The sequence below is a fragment of the Lissotriton vulgaris genome, chromosome 3_1, assembly GCF_964263255.1.
Source record: "Lissotriton vulgaris chromosome 3_1, aLisVul1.2, whole genome shotgun sequence".
NCBI lineage: Eukaryota > Metazoa > Chordata > Amphibia > Caudata > Salamandridae > Lissotriton > Lissotriton vulgaris.
In genome coordinates, this window is record NC_141689.1 from 1559664986 (window position 1) to 1559682949 (window position 17964).

Consider the following 17964-nt stretch of genomic DNA (forward strand, 5'->3'; position numbering starts at 1 on the left):
CCATCGCTCTTCTGACTCCCACCGACGCTCGCATGATGCGGCCGGGGGTTCGGGCGACACAGCCCACGGGGCTCTGCTGGAGCCGCAGGTGTCGTGGCCTGCTCTATACCGGCCGGTCCCTGAGCAGAACGCGGTGCCGGGGGAGATTTATAACTTCCTCTTGGCCATGCGGTCGCTCGCTCCTCCGTCGTGTAGCGGGGCGCCTTCGGGCCAAGCGTTTCCGACGGGGGTCCCCACGCGGGCCGGGTGCTTCAGCCCCGGCACCGTCTGGTACTTCGTCGGCGACTTCGGTCCCGACGCCGCAGGGCCGCACTGGATCCGGTTCCGGATCCGAGTCGCCGCCGGTCGACCCCGCCGGCGCCAGCCCCAAGGGTGTCGCGCCCGGCGCCGTCCCAGCCCTCGATTCGGGTCCGGCGTCGATGGGAGATTTTTACTTCTACTACCTGGCTCCATCCTTTGAGCCTGAGTACCAGGCGATGGGTGACGAGGGGGATTGGGAGGGGTCTGAGGACCCTCTGGCACGTGATGTCAGTCTTATGCGGACTGGACATGAGAGCTTGGGGAGGCCAGTGGTCTGGACACTTCGCCAGACACTGGTTTTGTCTCCCCTCCTAGCGTGGCTATAGAGGAGGGGGCTGCCTATAGCGTGGTGCTGATGAGGGCGGCCAAAGCCTTGAGCTCCCTGTCGCGGCAGTGAGGACTAACCTCCTCACTGAGGTCCTTAAACCGCAGGCAAGCTCGGCCAAGCCTCTGCTGCCGTTTAATGAGGCCTTATCAGACGTTCTTCTGGGCACTTGGTCCAAGCCCGCTACAGGTCAGCCTGTGGATAGGAATGTGGCCAGGCGCCACCGCCCGCCTCCGGGCGACCCTTGCTTTCCCCACCCCACCCCGAGAGCCTGGTCATCCAGGCCTCTAATTCGCAGACTGCATTCCCGTCGGCTCCTCCCGACCGGGAATCCAAGAGGTACGAGCAATACGGAAAAAAAGTATTCTCCTCCCTGAGTTTAGGATTGCGGTCAGTCAAAACCGCATGCCTCTTGGGCCGCTACACCCACTCTCTGTGGGATACGGTCGCGGACGTGCTGCCAGAATGCCCGGTGGAGGTCTAGGCTAAACTCTGCCAAGCCCTGGTGGAGGGTCGGGATGCGGCGCGTTATTCCATCTGGTGTGGGCTGGACACTACTGACTCACTAGGCAGAGCGATGGCAACGGCGGTGGCGATTCGTCGCCACGCCTGGTTGAGGTCTGCCAATTTGTCGGCTGATGTCCAAAACAGACTTATGGACATAGCGTTCGATGGCAGTCGCCTCTTCGGCGAGAAAGCAGACCAGGCGCTCGAGTGCTCTAAGGGCTCCAGGGCTACGGCCAAGTTCTTGGGCCCCTCGGCCCAGTGCCAGCAAACGGCTGCTTTTCGCCCCTTTTGGGGCCAAGGAAGGGGCGCCCCCACACGTCCTGCCAGCCACGGGCCGTAGACTACCATCCAGCGCGGTGGTGGACATGGAAACTGCAGTGGCGGTGGTCGGGGACAACAGCGAGGCCAGTTAACACCTACCCCTGCAGCATCCGCCTCAATACCCTCCTAGTCCGTGCTTTCAGGCCCATGTGACGCCAGTGGGGGGCAAGGTTCGCCATCACCACCTCCACTGGCGCACTGTCACATCGGACAGGTGGGTGCTGCAAAAATCGTCTGAATTGGCTACTCCCTCCCCTTAGAGGTGACCCCTCCAGCCATGCCACCGCAGTACCACCACGTGTCGGGGGATCACTTGCAACTTCTGCAAGAGGAAGTTACGGCCCTCTTGGCCAAGGGGGCCATTGAGCTCGTTCCTGGGCCAGAAGTAGGGTGTGGTTGTTACTCCCACTACTTTCTGGTACCCAAGAAGGGCAAAGGGGGCCTACGCCTTATCTTGGACCTACGGAACGTCAACGGCTTCCTCCGGAAGGAGAATTTCAAGATGCTGACTTTGGCTCAGGTCTTAGCTGCCCTAGACCCAGGAGACCGGATGGCAGCGTTGGACTTGCAGGACACCTATTTCCACATCCCCGTCCTGCCGGCCCACCAGCGTTGCCTGTGGTTCACGGTAGGCCACAAGCACTTTCTGTTTACCGTGCTTCCCTTCGGCCTTACCAGCGCCCCACGGGTGTTCACGAAAGAGATATCGGAGGTCGCAGCTCATCTGCGCAGGTTAGGGGTGTAGGAAGGTGACGTCCGAGTTCAGACGCCATTCGTGATCCATCGAGCACCGTCGGCTGAGTCCGTCCGCCCTGGCTTTCAGAGAACCTGCCAGGTGGTGAACCACCAGGGTCACGCCCTGATGTTCCAGCCACTGCCAGAGCCGCAGAGCCTCTTGACAGAGGGTCCAGAACCCCACACCGCCCTGTTTGTTGCAGCACCACATGGCGGTGGTGTTGTCCGTGAACACCTGCACTACACTTCCTCGGACAGAGGGTGTAGGAAGGTGGATATCCGACTATGGTTACCCCCAACTTTTTGCCTGGTGTTTGCTGGTTTTTCGACTTCGTTGACCTGGGACCCTGCTATTCAGGGCCCCAGGCCTACTGCTCTCTCTGTAAAATGGATTCCATGTACCTTAGGTACATATCTAATTGGACACTGAGTCACCTTATCAGCCCCTGTACAGTGTACCTTAGGTACCCAGGGCATAAGTGCACCCAGGGCCTACCAGGGGCTGCAGCATGTATTATGCCACCCTTGGCTGGCCATCCAAATCTGACACAACTGGCTGCACGACAGCTGGGGCAAGGTGGTGTAATCACCCCTTGCTTTAGATATAGTATACCTATATCTAACCCTAAAATGGACACATGTATTCCTATCAGTCACTCCTATGGCAGGCCTTAACAATCCTGAAGGCAGAGTGCTTGGAATCATGTGAGATGGTGCTCTGGCATGAGCTGAGCCCGTTTGCAGCTTGCGGAACCAAGTCCTAATAGCTGTTCCATGATAACGCATACCATATACTCTTAAGTGCATTATAATCCTTCTGGTTATTTGCCAACTCTGTTATCGCTTTATCAAAACATGTCGAGTAAGGTGTCATACGAATTGGAATACTAACCCCTCGCCAATTCTGGCGACGGGGTTAGCATTCCACCCTTCTAGAGGGACACGACGTGTGTAACTGTGAACCCCGGTTAAAGTTAACTCAAGCCTCAGCATCACAAAATGGATGCTGCCACCACAGACACAAGTCTGACCTCCTGCTGCTGGGAGTCCTTCCAGCGAGGAGAGTTTGGACAAAGGGTTTCCTGTCAGGGGCGGTGCTAGCACCATCCCAGACAGGGTTTTGTGTATCCTGGGTAGGCAGGGCTGAATAGGAAGGTGACTGCAAGTGGCACCCCGGTGCTCACTATGCATAGGCCGGCTTGAACCAGTTCCAGGGGCACACCAGCCCCTAAACTGGGGAAAGTCCGGACAGGGTAGAGGGGTGTAACCACCCCCCTTCCTGGTCCCACCCATGGGCAGGACCTAGTCGCGTACCAGCCCCTTTCTTTAGAATAAAGATAGGAGCGGGCCCCCTTCCAAATTAGATCATCTTTGAATCCTGAAACTACTTTCTACGAAAGGAACTCAAGACTTCTTCTCAAGATTTCTCCCTTGTGGCTAAGGAGTAGTCACCCTGCAGCAGCAGGCACCAACTAAGTATTTTGCGGTTTGCTGAAACGTCCTTCCTACGGAACCAGACTGACCCAGCACGACGAGACCCGGACTTCCTGCCCTCTCTGACCTCAACCTGCCTCTACGGCACGGCTGAGAACCGTAGGTGCGACGAGACCAGAGGACCCAGCGACCATCAGAACCAGCACGACACTGACCTAGCACGATCACCGAGGGACCCTTGAGTGGGTGCACTGGGGTAAGAGAAGCCCCAACCCCAAGCAGCACTAGCACCGAAGACCAGCCCCCCAGCATCCTCCAGATCTGCGTGGGGCCCTTTTGCTTCTGTGTTGCTTGCCACGTTGTCCGGTCACTTGCCCATTGGCTAGTGACCCTCCAGACGACGTCCTACGTTTGTTACACCGCTGGTCTAGCTCCTCTAGACTGGCCCTAGTCTCCTCCTGAAGGGGACCTTCCTCGGACCCTCCTGGTCCACTCAAGACGCCATTTTGTGTCGCCACGTAGGCTTGCCGTAGCCAAGGCTTGTTGCCCCCTTCACCGGATCCAGCATCGCCAGCAGCAGACATCCGACGTGGGACAGCTCGCAGACCTCCAGCCTGGTCGACATCAGCGCCCTGGTCCGTGCAGCAGCAGAATCCAGTGTCACCTCTTCACCTGGCTGAGTGACCTCATCCGGTGCCATCCTGGTGCCAACTTAACCACTGGCTAGTTTTTCAGAACTTGATCCCCTCTGCTTACAGGTACTCTCTTTACTGATCCAGTCCTTGGATCAGCCCGGAACATCTTCACTGGTCGCCTGCCAGCAACTTCCACTTCAGGCTCCTAGTTCGTCAACGAGGATTCCCGACGACACTTGAACCCTATGCAGCCGCAGCCCCTGGGCTAGGTAAACCGAGTACCACAGTGCTCCAGCGTAGACCAACTCTCTAAGTGTCTAGATCCACTTTCGTTTTTGACCTACCTAGTCGGGTTCGCCCGAGAACACTAACTTTTGCATTTACTAGTATCCATAGACTTTGTCCCGCATTACGCGTGAGAGTTCCCACTCTGCACCGACGTCCCTAGGCCTCCTGCTTCTAATCTAAGGGTTCAGCATTGTAGCCCTAGCGTTTCTAAAGTCTGAGAGTAGTACTTACCTGCTAGTAATTTCGCATTCCACTTCCATAGTATATGGTTTTTCGTGCCCCTCAGGCATTTGTGTAAATTGTGCGACTTTCAGTATTTCTTTAAGAGTTGTGTATTGTGCTTAGCACCCTGTCCTCATAAAGAGTCATGGGTGGTTGTGTTCTAAATAGGCTGTGGGGTTTTAGGTTTAAACCTATAATAACTGATAAAACCCCACTGAAAGAAAAATAGCCCTCACCGGTGAAAACATATAAACACTGAAAAAACACCTGGACCTCCACAAACTAAATGCCATTCAGTCAGTCAAACAGCTTTATTCAAAAGAAGGAAAACGAGAGTGAAAGAGTCATGTTTTTCTTCCTGAAGGCGTCAATACAATGTAACTTTGTTATACAAGTGAGCAGAAAGAAAGACTGGCTAACATTTTTCTGCTTGAGTTTTGTTCTTTAGGGATGCCACTAAAATATTGTTTCTTCTTCCTTTTACTTTTTCAGTTTTGTGGCCTTTGGTCTAAAGATGCAGTGTTTCAGGACTAGTTTAATTATTTTATAAACTATACAGAATCAGGAAATATCAAACTCATATTTGATATTTTGGCTGCATTTGATTCTTTCACTGATAAGTGAAATGGCTGGTTTTATAAACATCTTTCCTAATATGTCATCACATTTACCCACAGAGAATGGGTAAAAACCCTTAATTACATCAGACCATAGTTTCTAGTGGGTCAGTATTGATAGTAGGTGAATTGCCAACACCTCAGGCTTTAAACATACAATGCAAGGTATAGTGACGAGTATATATATCACCAAGCATCTGGGATAGTGGTGAAAACATGACACCAGACTTTTGGAAAACATGGAATGCAGTGCCACTTGTAATGCTCTGCAAAAAAGGTTCTTTCCAAGTTCAACAAAGATTGGAGTGATATTGTTTGTATTTGCAGTGATTCAGCTACGTATATAAAAAAGTTGTGTGATGACCTGTCAAAATTGATACCCGAGCTGAAGTGATTCCCTGTAGTAGATCCTTGCCACTTGTTAGATGGTATGCTGAAAGCATTTTTACAATCTTAAGAGTTAATGAGGGATGCTATTGACTTTTTAGTCCATTCTGGTGCACTGTTTTCTTAAGCACAGGAACTAAAATGCAAATATTTATCATTGCGTGCTTTATGTGGCATCAGAGAAAGAGTCATCTCAACTGTGTCCCTTAGCTGATGGTTCTCAGCCCAATGGGCTATGAATGCTGAGAGGGCCTTTTCACAGAAGTTTACATGGAAAGGAAAGAGCGAGCGCACATGACCCAAAGACTCACTGAAGAAGTATTGTATGGTGTACTACAATAAGATTAATTTGCAGAAATTTATTTGGACCTCATATACACTATAAGTACACTGTCTATATACCATATTCTTTCAGTGCAGAAAGCAATCAATAATAAAAGTTAAACGTTCCATAAACACCGGAAAAACACTTTTTCTGTTGTTTTTAGTGGCGCGAAAATGTGTAACCACTGATAAAAACAGTTTTTTAAGATATTGAAAACACTGAAAAAACCCCACCAGAATTTACCAAAAATAGAAACTGAAAACAGGAAACCCTAGTTATAAATAAATATCCTTTTATTTTCATAACAACTTGTGTGGTGTCCTTTCACTTGGTGTTCAAGGGGTATATGTGATGGTATTAACAGCTGGCTTAACACGCCCTCTAGAGTTTAGCCTAAAGACTGCTCTTGTCCATGCTACTAGGATAGCTGGTCTATAAGGTTGACTTACAACCAATCATCAATAAGGGTCGTTTGGACTGATACATAGTGATCACTAGAATAGTGAGCACTGCATATCAGGCCAACTTCTCACAAGGGGTTTCAGTCTTCCCCTACCTCGACGACTGGTTGTTGAAGGCGGGCTCGCCCCAAACAGCGGTCAGCCACCTCCAGACTACGGCCGGCCGCCCTGCACCTGCTGGGGTTCTCCATCAGTGTGCCAAAGTCACACCTGTGTTCCTCTCAGAAGCTCCTTCATCGGAGCGGTTCTAGACTCGGCGCAGTTTCGGGTTTATCCTCCCAAACAGCGGCTTCGGGATATTCAGGCTCTGATTCCGATCTTTCAGCCTTTATCCAGAGTCTCAGTCAGGTTGACGCTGCGGCTTCTGGGGCTGATGGCTTCGTGCATTCTTCTGGTGCATCACGCCCGGTGGCGGATGCAGGCTCTGCAGTGGGACCTGAAGTTTCAGTGGGCCCAGCATCAGGGCAACTTGTCCGACCATGTCTTGATCTCGATGGGCACTGCAAGACAGTTGCAGTGGTGGCTCACGAACCGCGATTGGGTCAGTGGCAGATCCCTCTGCCTACCCCAACCGGAGCACGTAGTTGTGACGAATGCGTCCCTCCAGGGCTGGGGGGGCCACATGGGAGAGGCGGAGATCAGAGGCCTCTTGTCTCCGGCGGAGTCCCGGCTCCACATCAACCTTCTGGAGCTGCGGGCGATCCGGCTTGCACTGAAGGCATTCCTCCCCTCTGTCCGAGGGAGTGTAGTGCAGGTGTTCACGGACAACACCACAGCTATGTGGTACTGCAACAAACAGGGCGGGTGGGGTCGTGGACCCTATGCCAGGAGGCTCTGCGCCTCTGGCAGAGGCTGGAACATCAGGGCGTGACCCTGGTGGTTAAACACCTGGCAGGTTCCCTGAACGCCAGGGCGGACAAACTCAGCCGTCGGTGCATGATGGATCACGAATGGCGTCTGAACTCTGACGTGGCGCAAGGCCTCATTCAGCAGTGGGGAGAGCCTTGGTTAGATCTATTCGCCACAAAAGAGAACGCTCAATGTCCTCAGTTCTGCGCGTTGGAATTTCCAAGGCGTCACTCACTCGGAGACGCTTTTCGTCGCGAGTGGAGTTGCGGTCTATTTTACGCCTTTCCGCCTATACCACTTCTGCCCAGAGTGCTGAAGAAGATCAGGCGCGACCGAGCCCAGGTTATCCTTGTGGCTCCGGACTGGGCACGAAGACATTGGTATCCAGAGCTACTCAACATGTCAGTCGGTCCCCCGATCCGTCTGCCTCTTCAGGAGGATCTTCTGTCGCAGCAGCAGGGGACGGTCCTCCACCCGAACCTGTCCAGTCTCCACCTCCATCCTTGGAGATTGAGCGGCGACAGTTGAGGCCATTTGTCTTGCCTCCTGAAGTTTGTAATGTGATTCTCGCAACCAGGCGTCCCTCCACAAAGTCGGTATACGCCTGCAGGTGGAACAGATTTGTGGCATGGTGCACAGCAAAGGCTATGGATCCAGTCTCTGCCCCCCTTTCTGAGGTTCTCCTCTTCCTTCTTTCTCTTGCTCAGCAGGGCTCTGCTCTGGGCACTATCAAGGGCTACCTTTCTGCTCTCTCTGCCTTCTTGAGGCTACCTGATCAGCCTTCTTTGTTCAAGTCCCCGATTGTTAACAGATTCTTGAAGGGCATCATTCATATGTTCCCTCCTGTTCCTTTCGAGATGCCCCAGTGGGACTTGAACCTGGTTCTAACTTACCTGATGTGTGCTCCTTTTGAGCCGCTCCATAACTGTCCTCTCAGTCTTCTTACACTTAAGACGGCTTTCCTAGTTGCCATCACCTCTGCCAGGAGAGTGAGTGAGCTCCAGGCTCTAGGCTCTTTCCTCTAAACCTCCTTTCCTTTCTGTCCATCTGGACAAGGTTGTGATGCGGACAAGACCCTCTTTCCTGCCCAAGGTAGTCACAGCCTTCCACATCGGGCAGTCCATCACCTTGCCCACCTTCTTTCCGCCTCCGCATCCCTCGAAAGAGGAAGAGAGGTTTCACCGTCTGGACCCAAAACATGCACTCTCATACTATCTGGATCGCACACGTCAGTTCCGGGTGGATGACCAACTCTTTGTTGGTTATGTGGGCGCTAAGAAGGGACGGGCGGTGCACAAACTGACCATCTCTCGGTGGATCGTGTTGTGCATCCAGGCGTGCTATTCTTTGGCTAAAAAGGAACCTCCTGTTGGGTTGAGGGCCCATTCCACTGGGGCCACGGCGACTACTACTGCCCTGGGCCGGGGAGTCCCCTTGCAGGACATATGTCAGGCAGCTACGTGGGCCTCGCTGCACACGTTCTCAAGACACTACTGCCTGGACAGCCAAGTCCGGAGGGATGGCTTCTTTGGCCCTTCCGTCCTCCAGGACTTTCTGGTGTGATTATTGGATCGCAGACCCACCACCGGGGTTGGTATTGCTGGGGTATCTATTCCAAGGTAAGGAATCTATCACTAACGTGTCTCTTTCAGATGCACAAGTTACTACTTGTGTAACGATATATCTGTAAGAGACATTAGTTAGTGATAGATTCCTTACCGACCCACCCATCCTCCCCGTTCTGCGAACCGATATCTAGGGTTAAGGTCATCCCCTTTCAGGGCCCTAGTTTCATGGCACCAGTGTTGGTTTTTATCATGGCTCTGCGTTTCTGGCGCGGAAAAGCTGTGTATAAGAACTGACGTCAGCGCGCGGAGGTGGCGTCTAAGTGCTCAGACGACGTCATCACGGCGCCAACGACGCCGCGACGGACGCGGACGACGCCTACCGACTGGCATGGGTACTGCCACGCAAAAATTTCCGGATCCAGTCTGATGCCTGGGTATATTCTAAGGTAAGGAATCTATCACTATCTAATGTCTCTTACAGATACATCGTTACACAAGTAGTAACTTGTGCAACAGGTAAAATCAGGCTAGCTAGACTAATCAACTGCTGATCAACAGTTATATCAATGGCAATCATCAACTCACTGAGACTTCCTTAATGTGGAGTTAATATTTTTATTTGCCATTTGTATAGAGTTCTAGTGCTACTTCCATCATGCATGATGGCACACTGCCTACGATCACACCTCAGTGGCTCATCACAACTGTTACTCACTGTCTAAAAATGTGTGTACACAAAGATAAGAATGAGAGAAACATTGCTTTCAAAGCACACAGAAGCTGATTTCTCTATTGGTCCCAATGCAGCTTGAGTTCTGAGCCATCAGTGACTTTGCAACAAACAGTCCTTTAAGGGAGACCATGTTGCGCATCTGTGTTACCTTTGGACTCCAAGGAATCAACAGGGTCCTCCACTTTGGATAACGCTTATGGTTCTGTCTTCTGCACCACCTGAGCTTCTAGAACCCGCTTTGGGTACTGCTACAAGCAAGGAGTGTAAGATACTGCTTTCTGTGCTGAGAGGCTCTTCATTTCTGGAGTTGTGATGGCAGGGATGTCAAGGCATTTCCCTGTTTGTGGACCATATGGTGGGATCTTTGAATGCCAGGGCAGACAAGTTCAGCCAGTGGCACCTGGAGAATCACAAAAGAGAGTGGCACACATCTTCCACCAATGGGGAAAATCCTGAATCGATCATTTCAACACTGCCAAAAGCATGCAGGGTCAATGCTTCAGCGTGCTGCAGTTTCCAAGGAGACTCTGTGTGAGATGTATTTCAGTTGGAGTGGAGCACTGGACTCCTATACGTCTTTCTGCCCAGAGTTCAAGGTCAGGAGCAATCCGGCCTAAGTTGTATTGGCTCCAGATTGGCCCAGGAGAGTGGCACATTTGAAACTTCTGGACCTGAGCTTCTGACCCCTATCAGGCTGCTGTTGCAGCTGTCGTACAGGGTTCTGAACCCAAGCCTGCACAATATACACCTCTGTGTTTAGATTGAGCCGCAGCAGTTGGCTGCTTTTGATCTACGTCCTGAGGTTTTGGATATTATCCTTACTGCATGGCTCCCTGTACATAAGTCAATTTTGGCCGGGACACATTTTCCTGCTGCTGTAGTCTCTACAAAACACCCAGCCGTTGCAAGCCAAACTGTGAAATGTCTTATTGTTTTTTTGGGGCCCAGCAAGGATTTGATATGGCCATTGTTACGTTATTTGTTGGCCTTTTTGGGCTTATGTGTTTACAGGACCTGCTGTCCATGTTTAAATCACCTGTTGTGAGGAGATTCCTATAATGTTGAATACATTTCACTCTTTGGGATGCCACAGTCTGATCTCCATCTGGTCCGGACATTACTCATGTGTACTCCCTCCGAGTATATGTACAGCTGCTCATTTAGTCTTTTGACTCTGAAGACTGTTCCTTGATGCAATTATTTGATCTTAAAGCACGAGAAAGCTTTAGGCTCACCGGGTGCAGCCGCCCTAAACCACCTTTATCCCAAACAAACTGGTATTGAGGACCAATGTGGCCTGTTTGGCAAAAGTCATGACTCCTTTAGACGTTCCATCACCGTCCCAAAGCTCTGTAGCCTGCCTCACCCCTCAAAAGAGCAAGAGAGCGTTCATCTGTTGGACCTCAAAACAACTTTAAGCTTTTACATCAATCGCACCAGCGACCATTGGCTGGTTGATTAGATTTTTGTGGCTTTCCCCAGGAAAGGAAAGGAAAGGTAAGGCGGTGCAGAACAGACTTTGTCAAGGTGGATAGCTCTCTAAATCAAGAAGATCTGATACGCATTCAACAAGAAGCAGACTCCAGAAGGACTTGGGGCTCATTCCAACAGGGCTAAGACTGCTACTACTGCATTGGCAGTCAGAGTGCCAGTTTGCTAAATTTGTGTTGCTGTGTCATTTGTTTCCATTCACACATTCACAAAGCACTACTGCCTTGACAACCATAACTGACCAGGACATTTCGCCTGTATGGTCTGGCAGGACTTTTTGTACTGAGCCACTCAACAGAAAGTCCTCATTCGGAGGTACTTCTCTGAAATCTATTCTAAAGCGGTTAGAAGTATCCATCAGTATAATAAGTTACTTACCTTCTATAATTATCTTTCTGATGGGTACTCAGTCTAACTGCAGATTCCTCATTTCCCGGTTGCTTCTCTGTTGCTTGAAATGGTCTCTTTTACCATCTAAAATGGTCCCAAACTAGAGATCTACACAAGGGTACTTTGATTTTTGGGCTCCACATCAGAGCGCAGATAGTCGAGAAACAACATATCAGCGCACAGGGGTGGTGCTAATATGTGGCTCCGTTCATCACTTTTGAACGGAACAAAGTCAGTGTCACTGCAGTTTAAAACTTTCCAGATCTGGCCTGGCACATTGGGGTATTCTAAAGGTAAGGAATTTGCAGTTAGAGCATCCAACAATAAAAGCATTACCATCGGTAAGTAAATTGTTCCTCATGCCTACAGCCTGACCCTCAGTCATTTTCCTTAGCATGAAAAGCTAGACACTGGCTACTGTATTACAACTTATTCTTCAGTCTTGTTTTGATTAGCTCCCACAGTCATCGAATGGATAACACATTCATTTGTATACACGTGATTTTAGCAGTTGCTGTTTTATCCCAAACGCAACAAATTTAGGAAAGAAATGTCAGAAAAGTAGGCAAAGTAAAGCCTAATGCATGACTGGAATCTTTTTATGCTCTTTCAAAACTTGTAATCTAGTCCTAGTCTTTTTCGTCCTGTACTTCTGCATTATTTCCCCAGTTTTCTCCAGCTTCAGAATGTAAAGAGTGATTACTGTAATATTTGTTAGAAGTGTTTCTTTTAATTGTCCTTAGTTGTCGGAAGAGCTTCAACAGAAAACGCAAGAAAATGAGCATATCCTGTTGGAGAAAGTTGAACTACAGGAGAGATATACATCAGAGGTGCAACAACTGGAAGAGAAGTTAAAAGCTAGCGATGGTACTCTTAAAACTTTAGAGGGTGAAACATGTAAAGTTATGCAGCAACTCCAGGATCTACATGCTTTTTCTGAAGAGAAACATGAGCTGCAGCAAATGCTAGACATTCTAAGAACAGAAAGAGACCAACTCAGCAATGATGTGCAGAAAAACGTAGAGCAGGTAACACATTGTTTTGTGATCTGTGGTTCAGATTAGATTGCTTTATAGCAAAATATTAATTTATTCTATTGGCTTGAGGTAATCCTGTACTCTAGAACGTATTGCAAAGGCTTTGAAAACTTTGGAGTTTTCTTGTTGTTTCATTACTTTTTACAAACCAAACCATATTTTTTATATCTGAAAGAGACACGTTAGTGATAGATTCCTTACCTTAGAATATCCCCAGGCGTCAGACTGGATCCGGAAAGTTTTGCATAGCAGTACCCTTGCGCGTCGGTAGGCGTTGTCTGCGGCTCCGCGTCAGTCGTGGGTGCCGTGATGACGTCGTCGGAGTACTTAGACGCCGCCTCCGCGTGCTGACGTCAGTTCTTCTTTTTTCCGCGCCAGCCAGCGCAGATCTGGAAAGAGCAGTTTCCTAGTCACTTTTTGACTAAACTTTTTGTGATCTTTTGATCCATTTCGAAGTCTGTACGACTCAGACGGTGCTGTTAGGGATGCCCGGATTCAAGCATTGCTCAGTGCGACCGTACCATGTCGGTCACGGATTTCCACCGCCTGTGCCTGATGTGTTTGGGCGTCGACCATGACGAAGAGGCCTGCTCCGACTGTCGGGCACTTTCGAGGAAGGCCAGGCGGGAGCGGTCCCGCAGGCGACTCGAAATCCGCCAGTCGGCCCGCACCGTGTGAGGTCCCGGTCCCACGGGAGGTCGAGGGACAGGTCCCGGGGACGGAGCCGTCACAGCTCTGGGAGTCGGCGCCACTCCTCCGGGTTCAAGTCGTCAGGTAAGAAGCATAAGAAGTCGAAGAGACATCATCGCTCTTCTGACTCCCCCCGACGCTCGCACGATGCGGCCGGGGGTTCGGGTGACACCGCCCACGCGGCTCCTCGGGAGTCGCGGGCGCCGCGTTCGGCCCCATACCCCCCGGTCCCTGGGCTGAACGCGACGCCGGAGATCGAGCGTTTCCTCATGGTCATGAGGTCCCTTTCTCCTCCGACGGGTTCCGCGGCGCCTTCAGGCCCAGCGAACCCGTCTGGGGGCCTGTCTTGACCGTTTTTTTTGGCTCTATTTCGGAGTGATGAAGACTTTAAACTTGCTCACACCTATAGGCTGTATTCTTACCTTGTGTTGGCCCTTTTAAGCCCTTTCTTCCAGACCTAGAAGAGGATAGCTGATTTATATGATGATAGATCCCTTATTCTTGACTCTAATAGAGGTTGGATCCTGTGGTCCTGACTTTATATTACACATTGGTATGGTTTGTGTAGGTACTCTGACAGAGCTAAGGGTTATTTCATCCTTCTCAGGCCTACAAGGCCCAGAACTAGAGAGACTCCATTTTGTTTTCTATCCCTGCAGAGCTGAGATGCTTGAAGGGGAAAGGTAATGTTTATAGTTAAGCCTGTTGTCTGCTAGGGGAAAACCAGCCAGGGCTGGTTCTTATCCGAGGAATGTGTTTGTCTCTTGGGTTCAGACGTAACATGCAGATGGTCACTGCGGCTGCGCAAGGGGCCCTGAAGCTGGCACAGGAATTCGGTGGGAGGCAGCCCTCTGTTGGAAATTTCCATGAGGGAAGAGCATTCTATATTAGTGAAGTGCAGAGGCGGAGTCAGTTAGTTGAGCTGGAGTGGTAGAAGCAGTTGAGTTGGAGGAGCGGAGAGAGTTAGTTGAGTTGGAGGAGCGGAAAGAGTTTGAGCTGAAAGCAGTTGAGTTGGATTGAAGCAGAGGAGAGGAGTGGAGTTGCAGAAGGAGTGGAGAATCAGAAAGAGTTGATGTTGAATTGGAGCAGAGGAGTGGAGTTGCAGGAGGAGAAGAGACAGAAGATGCTTGGAACAGAGAGAAGACAGACAGACAGTCAGTGAGCTGGAACTGAAGGAAGCAGTCAGAAGCAGTTACTTATCAGGAGGAGTTGTGAATAGCTGGAGTCTGAAGTAATGCCTTTTAGAAGAGACTGAAGTTATATCGTGGATTAATCTGTGGGAGCAGCTGGAGTTAATTGGACATTGGCATGGAAATAATCAGATAGAGTGAAAAAGCTAGTGGAACGAACGATTATCAGAGCGGCAGAAACCATTAGACTGAAGTTGGAAGGTGGAGAGAGTCCGTGGGGGAGAGGAGTCCAGTGCAAAGTGATCAGCGCAGATGTGTGTCCAAGAGTGCAGGAGAGAATCTAAGACGAGCTAAGGCACAGACGAGAGAGAAGCCCAGATGACAGCTAGAGCAAGACTTCATACTCCCAAGGTGACATTGTTCCTTACTTTATAAATATTAACCTTGTCCTTATATTGTATGTCTAATCCTTTTCTTTCAGCGGTGTGTTAAAGTTCCTGTTAGTCACAGAGACCCCGCAGATAACATTGTCCCTGTTATATGTCTAATCCCTTTTCTCTCAGCTGTGTGTTAAAGTTCCTGTTAGTCATAGAGACCCTGCAGATTTGTGTATGTGTATTCTATTGATATGGTTATTGTAATAAAGATACCCCAGTTCTTAGTGAACTAGTGTGCATGTGTTGTTCTTATGATAGAGAGCGTTTAAATCAGGTAATAACTCTTGCATACAGTGTGTGTCTATTGTTCTTACAGCACAGGTAACCTTTCCTTCTAGTCAGGTGTTACAGCCAGAACAGATGCTGCCCCTGATCCGGTAAGTATCCACTGAATAATTAGGGAGAGAGAGGAGCCCTTGAGCTAGGGAATTATTGACACTAAGTGATTCGGCCATCCCATAATATTATTGTAGTAGCGAACCTTTAGTGAATAGTGAGAGAGACTTCCAGAGAGCTGAAGGTATTCATAGGAAAGTGGTCGTCATTGTGCAGCGGCGTTAGTGAGAGCACTGATTGTGGTCAGTGTGTATACCCGCAAGATTGTGGCTTGAGAGAGCACCGGGGGGGATACGGTGTGTAATGAGATCGCCTCTAGGGAAAGTGGCGTTAGTGAGAGCATCAGGTGGAAGCCTGATGTGTAGGTCCGCCTGATTGTGGACCGGATTGGAAGGAAGAGAGCACTAGGGCTGCAGCCTAGTGTGTAGACACGCCGGATTGCGTGTCGAGTGAGCACTGAGGGTGATCAGTGTATATGGCACGCCGGATTGCGTGTCCAGTGAGCACTGAGGGTGATCAGTGTGTAATGGTAAATAATCAGAACTGCCCCAGGGTAGATTAGTCTGGACCCATGTAGTCGCGAGACTATGAGGTATGAGTGTGGTGTAGGGCATGGACGTCCTTAGTAATCAGTGAGTATTCCTAGTAATCCCTATAGATTTAGTGGTGTTTCTAATGATATGAGCTTGTATATTGCGAGTGCCCCATCCTCAGGTAGGTACCCAGGTGCCTGGATAGATGGGTCCTGAGGAGGGAGGTGGTTACATTTTGGCCAGGTTGGTGTTGCTCTTGTGAGCTGGTTCTATCTAGTCTGAGAATCTGGTCATAACAGGGCCCTAGTGGGTCGGGGGCTACGACCCCGTCGGGTGCTTCGGCCTCGAGGCCGCCGGCGCCTTAGGGCCCGGCGCCGCAAGGCCCCACGATCCCGACACCGCCGGTGCCCTCGGGCCCGGCGCCGCAGGGTACAGCGGCCCCGGCGTCGTCGGCGCCTTCGGGCCCGGCGCCGCTGGACCCTCCTCGGGCGATGGATCGTCACCGGTGGACCTTACGACCCCCCTGGCGTCGGTCCGTGTGGTGTCCCCTCCGGCGTCGTCCTCGGGCGGCGCCGTCCCCGATGCCTCCTTTCAATCGGTTCCGACGCCGTTCGGAGACTTTAGTTTCTATGAACCGACCTCATTCAATTACGACCCTGAATCTCAGGAGATGAGGGATGAGGAGGATTGGGAGGGGTCTGAGGACCCTCTGGCCAGAGAGTGCCAGTCTAACATGGACTGGACAGGAGACCTTGGGGAGGCCAGTGGCCTGGACACCTCTCCAGACACTGGATTTGTCTCTCCTCCTACCGTGGCTTCGGAGGAGGGTGCTACTTATGGTGTGGTGTTGATGAGGGCTGCCTAGGCCTTGGGCCTTGAGCTCCCCGTCGCGGCCGTGAGGACTAGCCTCCTCACTGAGGTCCTTAAGCCGCAGTCATGCTTCATGGAGCCTCTGCTGCCGTTTAATGAGGCCTTTACGGACGTTCTTTTGGGCACTTGGTCCAGGCCCGCTACAGGTTCGCCTGTAGATAGGAACGTGGCCAGACGCCACCGCCCGGCCCCGGGCGACCCATGTTTCCTGTCCACCCACCCCACCCCCGAGAGTCTGGTTATCCAGGCCTCTAACTCCCAGACCGCCTTCCCTACGGCCCCGCCGGACAGGGAGTCCAAGAGGTACGAAAACTATGGTAAGAAGATCTTCTCGTCCCTTAGCTTGGGACTGCGGTCTTCCAACACCGCATGCCTCTTGGGCCGTTACACCCACTCTCTGTGGGAAACAGTGGCGGAAGTGCTGCCAGAGTGTCGGTTGGAGGTACGGGCCAAACTCGGCCAAGCCCTGGTGGAGGGCCGGGACGCAGCCAAGTATTCAATCAGGTGCGGACTGGATACTACTGACTCGCTGGGCAGAGCGATGGCTACGACTGTGGCGGTACGACGCCACGCCTGGCTGAGATCTGGCAATTTTTCGGCAGACGTCAAAATACACTCATGGACATGCCGTTCGATGGCCGTCGCCTCTTTGGCGACAAGGCAGACCACGCGCTTGAGCGCTTTAAGGACTCCAGGGCTACGGCCAAGTCCTTGGGCCTCTCGGCCCCGCGCCAGCAAATGGGTGCCTTTCGCTCCTTTCGTGGCCAAGGAAGGGGCGACCCACACGTGCTGCCAGCCACTCGCCGCAAACTGTCGTCCAGCGCGGCTGCGGCCGTGGAAACCGCTGTGGGGGCGGTCGGGGAAACAAGCGGAGTCAGTCCACACCTGCCCCCACAGCATCCGCCTCTAAACCCTCCTAGTCCGTGCTTTTCGGCCCATGTAACGCCATTGGGAGGCAGGGTTCGCCATCATCACTCTCACTAGCGCACAGTCACTTCGGACAGGTGGGTGCTGCAGATCGTCCGAAGGGGCTACTCCCTCTCCTTCGAGGCGACCCCTCAAGCCATGCCACCGCAACACCACCGCTTATCGGGGGATCATTTGCAGCTCCTGCCGGAGGAAGTTTCGGCCCTCTTGGCCAAGGGGGCCATCGAGCGCGTTCCTAGGCCAGAAGTAGGACGTGGTTGCTACTCCCACTACTTCCTGGTACCCAAGAAGGGCAAAGGGGGTCTACGCCCTATCTTGGATCTGAGGAACGTCAACGGCTTCCTCCGGAAGGAGAAGTTCAAAATGCTGACACTGGCTCAGGTCTTGGCTGCCCTAGACCCAGGAGACTGGATGGT

At 51.5% G+C, this 17964-nt stretch overlaps 1 protein-coding gene across 1 annotated transcript in view; it reads left to right on the forward strand.

Annotated features, from left to right (window-relative positions):
- The window catches only part of CENPE (centromere protein E), a 1817274-nt gene that overhangs the window by 1001370 nt on the left and 797940 nt on the right, over nucleotides 1–17964 (forward strand). Inside the window, exon 35 of the mRNA XM_086962044.1 lies at nucleotides 12332–12616. Within this exon, the coding sequence (XP_086818170.1) occupies nucleotides 12332–12616 (285 nt within the window). The remainder of the gene's footprint in view (nucleotides 1–12331; nucleotides 12617–17964) is intronic.